At 49.7% G+C, this 14534-nt stretch overlaps 1 protein-coding gene and 1 long non-coding RNA gene across 3 annotated transcripts in view; both read right to left on the reverse strand.

The window, feature by feature from the left end:
• Nucleotides 1–6073, reverse strand: part of IFFO2 (intermediate filament family orphan 2) — a 43311-nt gene extending 37238 nt beyond the window's left edge. Inside the window, exon 1 of the mRNA XM_042794817.1 lies at nucleotides 5164–6073. Within this exon, the coding sequence (XP_042650751.1) occupies nucleotides 5164–5789 (626 nt within the window). The 5' untranslated portion in view covers nucleotides 5790–6073. The remainder of the gene's footprint in view (nucleotides 1–5163) is intronic.
• Nucleotides 6074–7214: 1141 nt separating this feature from the next.
• Nucleotides 7215–11468, reverse strand: LOC116960083. Of its 2 annotated transcripts, none has more exons than XR_006165506.1 (3): nucleotides 11430–11468; nucleotides 7482–7682; nucleotides 7215–7383 (listed from the first exon to the last, which is right to left on the reverse strand). It is a non-coding gene; the product is annotated as an uncharacterized LOC116960083 (long non-coding RNA). The 2 variants fall into 2 exon arrangements; XR_004406181.2 differs by lacking the exon at nucleotides 11430–11468 and adding an exon at nucleotides 8669–8739.
• Between the last annotated feature and the right edge of the window lie 3066 nt (nucleotides 11469–14534).

The raw sequence follows: 14534 nt of genomic DNA on the forward strand, positions 1-14534 counted from the left end.
TAATACGAGGCTACATGGCTGCTTTGGAAGTGGTAAGGAACACTAAATTTCAGTGAAAAGACACACTGAAACATAACTACTCCATTCAAACATAAAAAGAAAAGCAGAAATACCAGAATATATATATATATATATATATATATATATATATATATATATATATATATATTTGGCTTTACACAGAGACTGCATTATTACTGGCTCTGTAACCAATTGAAACATGGAGAGAAGTCTAACATGATGGTTACATTCTTCTATAGGCATTAAAAAAATTATTTGTTTTTTATTGGGTCTATGCGTAACATTTGCATCTTGTTACCACTGATATTTTAGCTTTAAAAGTTTTCAGACATTCCTTCAGGGCTTATCTTAAGTACATTTTTATTAAGTTCCCTTCTTTAAAAAAATGAGATCCAGTTAGTTTTGACTCGCATTGCCTTTGACAATGATAATCTTTGTCCTTTCCAGCTGCAGCAAATTTAAGATAATCTCTTTTTCAAGTGGACTTCATTAATCTTCCAAATGAAATACCATCCTGAGGTAAAACAATTATTTCCAGTTCAACTCTTAGTAATAGTTAAGTCTTTGCTGGAAAGGACGACTAACATCAGGCAGACTCAATATCTGCACCAATTAAGAACAATTTTGCAACTATAATATACAAATCTATTCAAGTGTTCAGAGTAAAGCTCTCCACAGACAGATCAGCAGCCTTCTTGCACCTAAAAGGGAAAAAAAAAAAAAAAAAAAAAAAGGAGAACAGGGAATGACTGCAGAAGGTTTTCACCAAGTCAGCAGACTCTCGCTGGCCACACGCAGCAGCATTTGGACTGTCATCACACACAGCGATGAGCTTTAGATCTTCAAGGGAGATCTCGGTGCAGGTCTGGACGCCGAAAGGTGAGACACCTCGCCTGGAGCAGCCGCCGCTCGCCAGCTCTGCGCGCTGTCCCCAGCATCGCCGCCCGACACATCCCAGACGCACACGTTTTGTCTGCCTTAGCCAGATCCCCAGATGCACGCGGTTTTTCCGCCTTAGCCAGAAGGCAGACCAGCAGTGCTTCAGCCTCGGCTGGGCTGGCAACGTAACTTCACCAACTGGGGGACTGGGGAGGGAAGCACATTCGTTTGCCCCTTCCCGCAGCCAAGGTTTAAATACCTGGGTGCACACTTACCAGCAGAAACACAGGGCATCACCCTTCGTCCGAGATGCCGAGGCCCCATTCCGCCCAGCTGCCTGAAGCCTAACCGAAGGACCCCAGAGCACGCCTGTACCAGGGACAGGCGGTGACACGACAACAGACCGTGCCACTTTCACATCCCCAACCGCTCTTCAAAAAGCAGATTTTTCTTCTAAAATAACCTAAACTGATCACAGTAACCCAAAGTCCCTTGTGGGGCAGCTGCACAGTCACATGCCCACAATTAAACCTGCTCGTCCCCCTTCACGAGGCTGGTTACCCACGGACAGAGGGACAGACAGATCCAAGATTCAAACACCCATCATTAAAAAAACCCCAAAACTATTTCATCTAACCTCAAAGGAGGTGAAGCAGTACGGTTGATTTTTTTTTTATTTCTAGACAGGAAAAAAAAAAAAAAATGAAAAAGACTTCACCTCTATATTTCAATTTACAAAATCTGACACTTACCTCTATTTTCAGGTAACTGTCCCTGAACGTATTTTTTTATTGAGCTAGTTTGACTGCAAAGAAAGCGGACAATCTTATATTTTCTTGTTTAAATGGTACTAACAGATAAAGTTATGAAGAATTTGGAATCAGATCTATGGCCAGAAGTTCTTCTAAATGCTAGTACAGTTTGGGAAAACATCCTAAAGAAAATTAATTTTAAGTTAGTTTTTCCCTGTAAATCTCTTCCAATTGCTAAGTCCCACAGCTGAAGTCATAATCCATAGCATAAAATCATGATCATTACTAAAAAAATATTATAAGATTAAGACACCATCTTAAGTAGAAAAAGATTCAATTTATATACAATTTGTGTAAAACAACATCATCTGGAGAAAAAGAAAAAGGCAGTTTTCATCTGAAATATCTGCTGGGCTCCTTAAGGGAAACGTTTTCTCATTTCTACTTCAGATACAAACAAAAGCCTGAGTAAAATATGATCTAGGTGCTCTACTGACTCGAATATTTTCTAGACTTCAGTTTCTTGTGTTAGGATGTCCAAGAAAAGTTATTTCGGGGAATGGAACAAAGGAGTTGAATATATTTTCCTAAAATAAAGCCACTGGTAATCCCAAAAACTGCACAGGCAAAATTTCATTGGAAAAAGCACCCGAGATGATTTTCCACTATTAACAGTAGCAGTAAAGTTACCTTTTAAAAAAAAAAAAAAAAGGAAACAAAAGGGATTATTTCACCTCTGAATTCCACCACTGCATTTTTCAATTCACAAGTGTAACATCAATGAGTTTGTGTCGTCAACAAGAGACACATCAGATAAGCTATATATATGTGTTTGAAACTGAGCATTTGCTTAAGCATTATTCACCAAGGTAATGTATCACCTGCCTGGCATTTTCCTGGCAGCCAAATATTTCGAACAACAAACATTTCCTAGCTGTGACCTTAATCAAGCAGTCATCCTGGAAAGGAAAAAAGCCTCCATGGTTTTAGGAAATAAACGCAACGTATCGCTATCTGCTTAAGCATTCTTACATATCGAGTCGGTGGCTTATCGGCCAGGTTTCAAGGCCCAGTTGCTTTAAAAAGGCTGCTGCGTTCTGCTGGCTCTCGGGTTCAGCAAAAATGACTGTTTTCTTGGTGTGAAACAAGAAAGCCATTCTGGCACACCTTGCAGACACGGTGTTCCCAACTCGGAGACCTCAGCAACGCGAGCAGCGCCCTGTCGAGGGGCTGCGTTCAAAACCTGGGCCCAACTTTCTGCAGGCCCTAATAGCACCGTCAGGAGGCTTATTTTCCACTTGAAGCTCATTTCCCTAAATAAAACTCGATCATCAAAGGGTTCACAGCAAGATAAACCCAACATGTGTATTTATATACACATACGTACACACAAACATGCCATGAGAGAGAATCCCTGCCCTGCAAAAACAAACAAGAAAACATTGGTACCAACCTTTACAGGATTGCTGACAGACACTGCAACACCCCATTAGCTCATGATACTGAAATCGAATTGACTAATCTCCTCTGACTGCAAGAATTAAATTTAAAACAGCACAGCGTTACTCCCTAAGCATGCAAGAGTGTGCTCAAGGCCACAAATGAAAAAGCCAATCTACCCCAAAAGAGTTTAATGTGTGATGTCCATCTGATGACTGAAGGTCACAGAAAAGTGGAACAATCATTCCAATTACATCGTAATGAACGTACCATAAAAGACACACTGCAGATATAATACTAGTGGGATACATGTTGATATGTATTAATCAAATTTGATTTTCAAGCATCAGGAGAAAAACCTGTTTCAAGAGCCGGAAGGGTGGCGAGAACAAGATTTGCAATTGCCTACAAAGAGGCCCCCTTCACCCCACTGAAGGCATTTGGTTTGCTCAATCCCCATGAGTGGTCAAGCAGTCACACCTGAATACAGACTCTGGGGTGAAAATCGGCTGTACACAAGCAAGTAAAAGCAGAATAGACAGAATCAACCGTGGATGAGCAGAAAGACTGAGCTTAAACTGTCCAGAAGTCTTTTTCCTTAAGAAGAAAAAATAAATCACGCATCCTTTAAAAAGGAGAAGTATGCCCAACTTCTGGAGACATAACCCACAACCAACACATAATCTTCCTTAACCAAGCGCAATTTCCTCTGAAACACCACTACTCCCATCTCCTTGGTACCAACCATAAAAACAAAAACAACCCTATGTCATGATGGCATCTACTGTTCTAGTCTGAAAAAAAAAAAAAAGCCAACATCTCTTTCCATCCAGATTCAGTAGGTGCTTCAGCCGTAAAGTACAGAGCAATCAAGGCACACAAGCTTTAAGATGCACTGAAAGTAGACAGTTAACAAACAGGCCAGAAATTACTACTTAAACAGATAAACCAGCCTAGAAAATCTCTCTAAACCGAGTTAATTCACAAGGGGAGGTCTGTTATAAAAGCTGATGACTAGAGGTATGCAAAGAGCACACTGCAGTCCTGTTACCCTGGACAGAAGAAATTCAGCTACGCTTCATAGGCCACAGAGCTGAGAAATGCCAGCTGCCTCAAAAAAAAAAAAAAAAAAAAAAGGATTAAATTTGTTCTGCAGAAAAAAACCCACAAAAACAAAAAGCAAACCACCACCACAAGGCTGGGAAAGAAGGAAGCGCATTTTAAGGCTAAAGATGACAAAACTCCAAACGGGAGTGCCCACGCCAGCCCCAAAGGACAGGCAGCTCTTCAGACAATGCAGGAATCTCCCTGCAGAATCCCAACTACCTTTTTTTTTTTTTCCTCTGGCCTCCATCTCTGCCACAGCTACGTTGGGCAGGCAAATACGGCAAACCGAAGGGATCACTATCCATCACTGGGGCAAGAAAAACACCATTTAAAAACCCAGGGCTGCCCAAAAGGCTAAGAGAAACCTCCAGATCACCGGGGTTTACAAAGGCTGTTATTAGGATTTTTTTTATTTTGACTAATTCAGAGGAACATCTTGAAGTGCAAACCTTCCCCTGCAGTATTTGCAACCCAAATATTGCAGCACTGAGCTAATTTCAGAGAGCTGGCACACAGAATCGACTACTAGAGTGATTAGTCCAGAAAATGAAGGCAAGCTAAATTTAGGAGCAACTAAGCAATGCAATATTAATAACAGATTATTTAACCATCTCCAAAAAGGGCTTTTTAAAATTATTTGGTTGAAGTCAAGCTGGCAATGTTCCTTTTAAGACCAAGGCTCTCCAGCCTGCCAGGGAAGGACCCTACAATTTTCTAGACGTCTTGCTGAGGTGCAACCTTCCCCCCCCCCCCCCGCGCTGAGGAAAAGCCTCCCCGAACCCCCTGGGAGCATCCTGGGCAGCGGGGAGGGAGCCCTGGGGCGGGGGGAGGCCTGTCCCCACGTCCCCCAGGGTCTCCCCCGATGCTTCCTCGGCCCCAAGGAGGGACTTGCCCGTTTCCCCGCAGTGCAGGAGCGGAGGGCCCGCATCCCCCCCCCCCCCCCCCGCCCTCCCCAGCCGCTCACTTTCTCTTGTACTCGTCCCGCTCCCGCTTGACTTTGGCCAGCACGTTGTAGAGGGCGCGGATCTCGGGGGTGATGGTGTCGATCTGTACCCCGACGCCGTCCGGATGGATCCAAGAGACGCCGGGCCCCTGCACCGTCTCCAAGGCGCCGCCCCCGGTCCGCCGCACCTGGGTGTAGCTCCAGATGGTGCCGGGCAAGCGGCTGTAGTGGGGCGGGGAGGCGAGGGGAGCGGCGGCCGGGCCGTGGCCGGGGCCCGGCGGCAGCAGCAGCGGCGGGGGGGGGGGCCCGGCGTCGGTTTGCACGGCCTGGTCTCGGGAGAAGGTCTTGTAGCGCAGGCGGCGGTCGCGCTCGCTCTGCTGGGCCGCCAGCTGCTTCTCCAGCAGCCGGTTGCGCCGCTCCAGCTCGTGGACCTTGGCCAGGAAGCAGCGGAACCGCACGTTCAGCCCCTTCAGCAGGTGGATGTTGGAGCCCAGGTCGTTCCGAAGCGCCGCCGTTACCGGCGGGCCCCCCCCAGCCCCCGCCGCCGCCCCCGCCCCGCTGCCGGCGCCGGGCCCCAGCGGGCAGGAGGCGGCCGCCGCGCCGGGGGCGAAGGCGCGGGCCATCTCCCCGAAAAGAAGCGAGTTCATCGCCCGGCGGCCGCCCCTGAGGGGAAGGTGAGCGGGGAACGGCGGCGGCGGCGGCGGGCGGGCTTGCTGCGGCCGGAAGCGGCGGTTTAACGGCCGCCGCGGAGCAGGCGAGCCGCTACCGGGGCGGCGGGCAGGGAGCTGAGGAGAGAGGAGAGAAAAGAACGAGAACCGGGAGCTGCTCCGCCACCGCCGCCTCCCGCTCCTGCGGCTGCCGCCGCTGCCCGGGCACTGAGCGGCCGCCGGGGCGGGCCCAGCTCCGCCCACCGCGCCGCCGGGACACGCCCCTTCCGCAAACCACGCCTCCCTCCCATAACCACGCCCACATAGCCACGCCCACACATCACACCGCCCCTGACTCCGCCCCCTCCCCGCAAGCCACGCCCCCCAGCTGTGTGCGGTGGGTCCCTCCGCGTGTCCTCGGGGGGTGGTGGGGGGGGGTGTGTGTGTTGATTTTTGGGGGGTCACCGGCTCCAACAGAGCTCCCGATCCCCCCACCTGCCCCCGGATTAATTAGCCAACAGACAATAAATGAATAAGCATTGCTCTGCCCTGAGAAACGCTCCCCGCCCCCGCCTTTGCAGCGCCGCTTTGGGCTCCCTCATTGATCAGATTAAATTATAAAGGGTGAATTTTGTTATCCGCATGCAGAGTCCCGCCTAAGTGCTAAATAACGTCGATATTATAACAATTAAGTTATTAAATCAGCGTTTCCCAACTGCTGCTCCTGGGCCTCTGAGCCACTCGTCAGGCAGAGGTTATTGTTTAATTGAATGATGTGATTGCTCTGTTGTGCGGCCACGGGTGGGAGTGACGCTTTGTGAGCAACCAAAGTACCAGTAACACTGGTGTAAAGCTGTAGTAACGTTATTCGCTCAGATAGTTTTTGAAATACAAATACAGTGCTTTGCCAGGTAATATTTATATTAAACTACACAAGCAAAATTGATATTAAACTACATGGGCAGCAGCATCCACTCGCAGAAACTCCACCAGCACCTGCGAGTCGCGCTGGGCGCCGGAACCAAACGCTCTTCAAAGGGCTCTGTTAACGTGTTACAAACCTGTGTTTTCCCAGCACCTCCTGGGAAAAAAAATAAGTGTACTGGGCGGAGGCGCTTTATTAAAAGGGTGACTCAAAGAAACACCTGAAAAGCTTATTTTTCACCAAGCGCAAAAACTCTCTAGCCTCAGTTTATGTAGGTTGTAACCTGTGTTCATTGCTGAGGTTACGGGAAAACACCTTTAACACCTTGATCGTTAGGGCATGGCTGTAACTGCTCATGCTGGATGCCCTCGATGCATCAAACAGAGCCGTATTTGAAGCAAAAAATTGCAGCTCGCTGGGAAGCGTTCCCATAGCGTGTACCCCCCTGCAGAAGCGCAGCAATGCTTACAAAATGCAAAAGTCAACTAAAAGTGCCAATAACGAGGTGATTATTAGGGGCAGAAGCCGACCCAGAGCAGGTTTCTCCCAGATCTGGGTAATTTGCTGGTTTTGAGGCGCACAGCACCCTTGCTGGCGGGTGGTGATGATGGAAAGAGCCGAGTGATTCCAGAACCCAGCGAAACCGTTTGGTCAACAGCTGGGAAAATCCTGTTGAACAACAAGAGATATTTTAATTTTTTCCCTTAAGGAAGCAGGGAAACATCAGAGGGAATGATAAACCAGCTGGTTAATTAATGCTTCTGTACCTGCCCGGTGAGAGATGCGCATCGTGGTCGCTCGTTAGGCAGCACCCATCGCCGTGGTGGTGAGGACGGATTCCCCAGGGCCCCGTCCAAAGGTCGTTAAGCCGATGAGTCGTTTCCTAATGGGCTTTGGCTCATCCCCGGGTGCGTACGGTCACCACCAGCACCCCACTCCGCCGCCGGGCTGCAGTTTCATCCCAGCTCCTGCAAGTGAATCATTCTGAATTAATCGCAACAATTAATTAGGCTGAGGCTGGGAGAAACGGGAATCCCTCTTGCAGGAGGGCTGCCGGGGTCCGGCTGGCGGGATACCCCGCGGCGGCTGGGACATTCCGGTAAGGATTCCTCCGATTCCTGCCGTGGAGAGCTCCCCGCCGCCTGCCAATTGCAGATATAAATAATGAAGCACTGATGAGCCCTTTCCTATTCGGACAGGGAGAAAAAGGGATGGGAAGTGGTGCTATTTCTGAACGCAAAAACTACCCAGCAATTAAATAACGGTGACCACCCCTAGCGATGCTAATAATAATGAGTTGCATTTATTTTTGCTCCCAGTTGCTTCACCCAAATGCGGGCTGGAGTGGGGGCTGAGGAATCTGGAGCTTTGGGTTTGATTTTCACACCCATTTTTACCTTCTCTTTGTTAGCATCCTTTGCTCAAAAACCTCAGTGACTGTTTCAGGACTGCTCTCTACATCTGCTTACGTTTTTTTTTTAATATTAATTTTCCTGGGTTTGGTTATATACATCGAGGCTTTGCTCGTCTGACACTCATGGAAAGTTCTTGTTTCCTTGGGTCTGTTTTCCTTCCAAGCAACTGTTTTTCAGCCAAACCAAACCAAACTCAGCAGCCTCGCCAGCAAAAACATACTGTGCCGAGTTGCAGTGAATAGGTGATGCTCCCCCGGGCTGACGTGCCGCGCTGCTGAGCTACGGTGTGCGTGTTTGAATGAATTCCCCTCTAAAACAAACAAGCAAAAATCCTTTGGTTTAACGTCCATAAAATGTCCCTGCCCAGCCCCTGAAAATGCCCAACTCAATCATCTCAGCGGGAAGAGGGAACCCTCCTCGGCTCTGACTTTGCAGCATTGGGGTGAAGCAGCATCCCCCGGCGATCTCGGCGTCCCTCCCTCATCCCCCTTCCCATTCCCTTGGGCTGTGGCAACTGCCCGAGCCTGCTCTTCACTGACCTCGGAGGTGGGAAAAGGTGATTTATTCACCCTGGACTCTGCAGTAACGAGAGGTAGCTTTTCTCCGAGGCTGTCATTTAACAACCAGCAAGCTCCAGGGGTTAAACTGGGATTAGTGTCGCTCACCCGGGGCTCTTACCCCTGCACTGCAGTTTGCTGCCTGCCTGAATAAAGGGGTTTGGGCAAACCAGGCTGCTGAAATAAGCAGAATTTTTAACAGCCCCTCCCCCAAAATGTTTGGTTTTTAACCCAGACCTGTGTGATGATGCGTGAGCATCGGCGGGGTGGTGGCATTAGCAGCTGATGAATTGCTGCAAGAAGCCCCGCCGCATCCCAGCTGCATTTTTTGGCCGGCAAAGCATTTCTGACCCCAGGCAGCCCCTTTCCCCCACGCACTCCCGTGCTTGCCCCAGGAATGGGAGCAGAAGCCAGCCCTGCCTGCCCGCGCCCTGCAGCCGGCACGTGGGAAGATGGGCAAGAAGGCGCTGGCTGCCCCGGTGACTCCTCCTGTGACTCAGACCCCACCTAACGCACCCGGGCGTTGCGTGAGGACACGGAGACGGCAAATCTGCACATCGCCGAGGTGCTGCTCAGAGGAGAAAGGGCCGGGTTAGTCACCGGGGTTATCATTTCCAACCATAGAAGGGAAGCCTTCGAATCGTGTTGGGAATTGCGTGGGACACCACGTCACGCTGTGGAACCAGAACATTTTCGGCAGGTTGGCTGCTACTGATAATGTGTGAGGAAAGAGTTACATCAGTGCTTACAAAACCATAAATTTTTCCTCCCTGCAGGTTCCTCATTGCCTTTAAAGGAGGTGTCTCCTCAAACAGTGGGGGTTTCCCCCATGTATTTTCTACCAGTTCTATCAGCTCATGTGAAATAGGAGCTGCTGCTTAAACCCAGCACCTTCTCCCATTGCAGGCCTATTCCTTCACTCCAGTCGCTTTTTTTAGAGGTAAAAATCTCATTTTGCCACATTTGGGGGTTTTATGTGCATCAGCACCACAGAGTTCAGCCACATGCTGCTCAGGCACGGCCGAAGAGCTACATTTGTCCTCAGCCCATCAGCAGAGAGTTGGGGATGCAAAGGACTGGGTGACTTCAGCACATCCCTATCCCTTCTCCCCTGCGCTGGGGATGATCTTCTCCATGGAGATCACGTCAATATTTTGGAAACATAGACTTCTGCACCAGGTTCAACCCAAAAAGATGGGTGAACTCAGGAGACAGGGATGCAGCGAGAGATAAAGATGCTGAGAGCAGCTGCGAAGCATCCACTAACTTGGAGTGGTTGCGACATGCTGTAGTATTTCCTTGGAAACTGTGGCAATATTCATTGCTTCCTTAGTAACCAAATATTTGCATCTGTCTTGAGTAGAGCAGCAAATATGCATCGATAAGCCCGTACAGGCTGCCGCAGGTGTGTTTTTGGACACAGTGATTGCTTTGGCACTTCATCGAGGATAATTGCAGGATGCCACTTCGTTAATTTGTGCATGCCCAAGTGCACAGTCTCAAACCCGTCGGTGCTAAGCTTTCCATTCTGCAGGTAGCAGGTAGAGCCTGGCCTGATTAATTTAAAAGTGGAACAACTTTCAAAGAATTTTTGTCTTTTGGGAAAAGATATGATGTGACATGATTTCTTTTTCGCTGTTCCCCCACACTTTGTAACCTGTGCTGGGCTCAGCGGTGGGTTGAGCAACATTCAAAGCTCAGAGCACAGAAGGCAGTTATTGGGATATATTTTTAGCTCCCTATCTACATCTCTCTTCCAGAAGCCATTAGCTGAATATTTTCATTCCTTCTACTGTGGGCTTTTTAGCCTGGCATGTTTTGCACAGCACAGGATGAAGACAAGATTCTTGGTGGGAGCTGGTGATGGGAACCCTGGACCACTCCAGCCCCTTCCTCCTGTCGTGAACCCGGAGGGATGCTCGTGGCAGGGGCAAGAAAACTTGGTGTCAGCGGAGTGAGTCAGTGAGCCGAAGCGTTCAGAGCAGCTCCCCTCTCGGATTTCCCAATGTCCTGGGGTGTTTCTGAGGGAGAGGTGCTCGGGTGGAGTGCCTTGACAGCTAGACGCCCAGTTTTCAGTGGTTCCCAGCCCATAATGCAGCCCAGTGGCCTATGGCTGGTAAATACCTTTCCTCTGCACCAGCTGATGCAGTCACTGAGCTTGTTATATCAAAACTGCTTACAGCAGGCAAAATATGGACCGAGGGAAGAGAAATATTAATGACCTGGCACTCAGGAGACATGCCTTTAATGTCTGATGTCATCATTTGGGAATTAGTTTGTTGTCATCAAATATTAGGAATAATTAAAGGATGGCGCTGCGTTTAGAATGCACTCACATTTGTTCATTAAATAAGATTAAAAAAAACGGCCTGGGAGAAGCTGCAGGGATTAAATGCCCTAAGAACGGCTTGTGGGGTGTCCTGACATGCAGATGCTCAGCCGCCCAGTGCGGCACCAGCACGACAGATAACCAGAGACACCAGCACAACAGAAAACCAGAGACACCAATGCAACACCTCAGCACAAACACCCATTAGGGGCTGAAAATGAGATTTTATCAGCCGGGCACACGTGCTATCCTGGGGCGCTGGTTTTGGCTTTCATTGCTATCCAGGGCTGTAATTTGTGTCCAAGCCTCAGAGGACTTCAGCCTTTGCAGGGCCAAAGCCTTTCCCACCCCCATTTCCCCAGCCCTTTCCCACCCCCATTTCCCCAGCCCGGGGTGAGGACAGTGAGCACTTACCCCAGGGCCACACGCTGAGGGTTACTGAGGTCCTGTTGCTGCAACACTTGGGAAAGAACAAGAGCGAAGTGGGATTATTGTTAATAACAGTAATTATTTGGGTTATCATCATTATGGTAAACATCTAAACGATTCGAGCCTGACAGCCCATTAATCAGTGGCTGTCCCTGGCTGCCCTGCCCTCCACCTCCTTCCTCAAATTACAGCATCTCCTTTATTCCTCTCCCACCTCCTCCAGCCCCTGCTGCTTCCCCACCACCAGGAAAGATGCAGAAGATGCCAGACCCAACACCCTTGGCAAGACCAGCCAAGACTAAACGTGATGTTCTTGATATTTATTTATTTTTTTAAAAGCGCCCAGTCTGTCTTCATATACCAAAGCTGAATTTAAACCACGAACAGCTTGTATTATTGCAACTTCTGCTTAATATATGCCCTTTTCTCTATCATGCACCTTCCCCAGTGGAGAAGGGCTGTAGGGAGGGTGTTATCCTGCTTCCCCCAGGGGCGTAAGACTAATGCAATAAATGTCAATATATTCCCAACTGCAGAGCAGGTCGGGGTTAATTGCAGCGGCCCCAGAAGCTGATGTGGGCTCTCTACATCAAAACCATTTCTCCTGTGGCTCCGGGGCCCCCCTGGACATTTGCAGGTAACTGAGGACTCGCTGGAGGGTTGCACCAGCTTTGGCTTCGCCAGCCAGGCTGAGTTATGATTCACCTGAAAGTGGTTTATATTTTACAAGGGAAGGGAGCAGGCTGAGTCAGGCAGAGGAGTGTCGGGGCGGTGGCAGGTTTCCAGAAGGAAGCCCCTGCTTTTTTGGAGTGGGAAATCCATCGCGAGGTGCCTGCTGCTCCCAGGGTGGCGTAGGAAGGGGCAGGAGAGCTCTGCGGCACCCGGCTGCGCAAAAGAGGCAACGGGGAAATGTCTGACCCCACCTGGGTCCCTGGCGACGGGGGGACAAAGGGAAAAATCACTGCGGGGCAGGAGAGGAGGTTTGGAGAGAGGTTGTAACTCCTGCTTCAAATCTGGGACCTGTAGCAACAGATCCTGGGCGCAGGGAACAGCACTGAGCACAGGATTATCCTGCGCTAATAAAAACTTAATAAGCGCTATGAAAATAAATAAAATCTTTCAAGAGGCAGCGGCCAGACCTCTTTATCAGAGGGCTGAAAGCAGCGTTCCCCATCCCGATCTCTGGGGATGCTGCCTTTTGGGGGGGGTGATGCCCGAGGGGCCCTTAACCTGCCTCGGGTCTCAGTGTTAAAAGGAAGCAAGCGCTTCCCCTTTACATGTAATTTGTATGGGTTTATTTTTAATTTTAACCAAAAAGCATCTCTTTCTACCAGCATGTTCCCCTTTGGGAGGGGGAGAAGGATCTCTGCTGATCTCCAAGGTTTTGATAAAAGGGACGGGGCTGGCCGAGCCGAGCAGTCGATGTGAATGACTGGGATCAATCCTGCCAAAAAAAAATCTGCAAACGGGGATTTAATCATTTCCCCCCACCTTGGAAACCAGGGAAGTTTCCAAGGGAAAGAAGTAGTTAGAAGGGAGTAACTATTCCCAGAGGTTCAGGCGGTTGCAGCTGGCTTCTCCCAGCAGCTTCGTGTACTGGGTGGGGGCACATCCCTGAAGTGATTTTATACTTAATTCGCCCAAGCATCTTTTCCAGCGGTCCTTGCAAGCTGCACGGCTTGTTTTTCCCCGTGCCCTCGATTCTGTACGCGTGAGTCGTGAATCATCAATGCTTGGGGTGATAACGTGGCCGGGCTGCGCCCCAGCCATGTGCAGCAAACAAGCTGAGGCCAATTTTGATTTTTTTTTTTATCTGGAGTCGGGCAGGGAGCAGAAACGAGCCCCACGGGGTGGCTTCTGGGGTGGCTTCTGCATAAGCTCGCACGGACCGTGGAAGGTCTCTGGAAATGTGCTGGGAAAGCTGCTCCTCGGGCTGGCAGGGCGGCCGCTCTCCAGAGCAGCTGAAAACTTCCCTGGTTCCACTTGTGAATTTAAAGGCAATTTGGGAGCCTGGACTCGGTGTTTTTGGTACTCATTTAGGTCACTTACCTGCTTGGAGGACACCCAGATCTAGTCCTTGAGCTCGATGGGGCATAAATTGGTAAGGATTAAGCCCCGAACCGAAAAGGCAAGGCTGAGGCAGGGAGGGAATTTTGCAGATTTGCTTTATTGTCACAGGCAGACGGCAAAGCAACGGGGCGCTGCCACGGCTGCGCTCACGGCGCGGCAGAAATGGTTATTCCTGCGACGGAGCCAGCAAGGGCCGGGCTGGCAGAGCCTGGCGTGATCTTCCTGGAGGAAAAGGTGCTCAGAGATCAAAATAATCACACGGGACTCGTTACAGGTTCGTGCAGGGGAGGGGCCGGGGCCGGTGCAGTGTCCCTGCGGCGGCTGGTGGTGCTGAGAGCAAGACGAGATCTGCGGAGCCAGGAGCTGATAATTCAGCTAATGATGCTGCAGCATCAGGGACAGTCCAGCCCCATGCTGTGCCCTTCAGATGAGCAAACTGGGGGGGGGTCTTTTCCTGGGACTTAGCTGCCCAGCACAGAGAAAAGCCTCTCTGCTTCGCAGAGCCAGCAATTCAGGCACCTCGGGAGGCATTTTAGTAAAATAAAAAACATCAAACCCCATTTCAGCAAACAGATGACACAAACTTTTCTGCCGGGTTTAGCACAAGCCCAGCCGTAGGAGCTGTTTTCATGTGGTTCGGCGGTCAGTGGGGCACGTCTGGTGTCTTGTTTCTTTGCTGTAGGCTCCTCGAGCAACGTCTCAGCATCGCCTTGGCAGAAACTGGTAATGGGTTTGTATGAAAGGCTTTTTTGCTCTGAAATACTGAGGTAGCCTTCGGTACCGTGTGCGCTTACACAGAATAAGGCTCTCCAAAAACTTTGGACAACGGGAAAAGAGCCTTCTTGTTCCAAATTTCTGCATGGGAAACTGCAAGCCCGAGGTGGGATTACCCACGTAATCGTCGAGGCTCCACCATGGTCTTGCTGAACGTGTGGGAGCCAAGTGTCCCTCCCCTGCCTGAAAAACCATCTGCAGACGTGTCCAGGGAGATAAATCACTTTTCCCGCAGCGGAAAAAGTC

The sequence above is a fragment of the Tyto alba genome, unplaced genomic scaffold (genome assembly GCF_018691265.1).
Source record: "Tyto alba isolate M040663 unplaced genomic scaffold, T.alba_DEE_v4.0 Super-Scaffold_20000042, whole genome shotgun sequence".
Classification (NCBI taxonomy): Eukaryota; Metazoa; Chordata; class Aves; order Strigiformes; family Tytonidae; genus Tyto; species Tyto alba.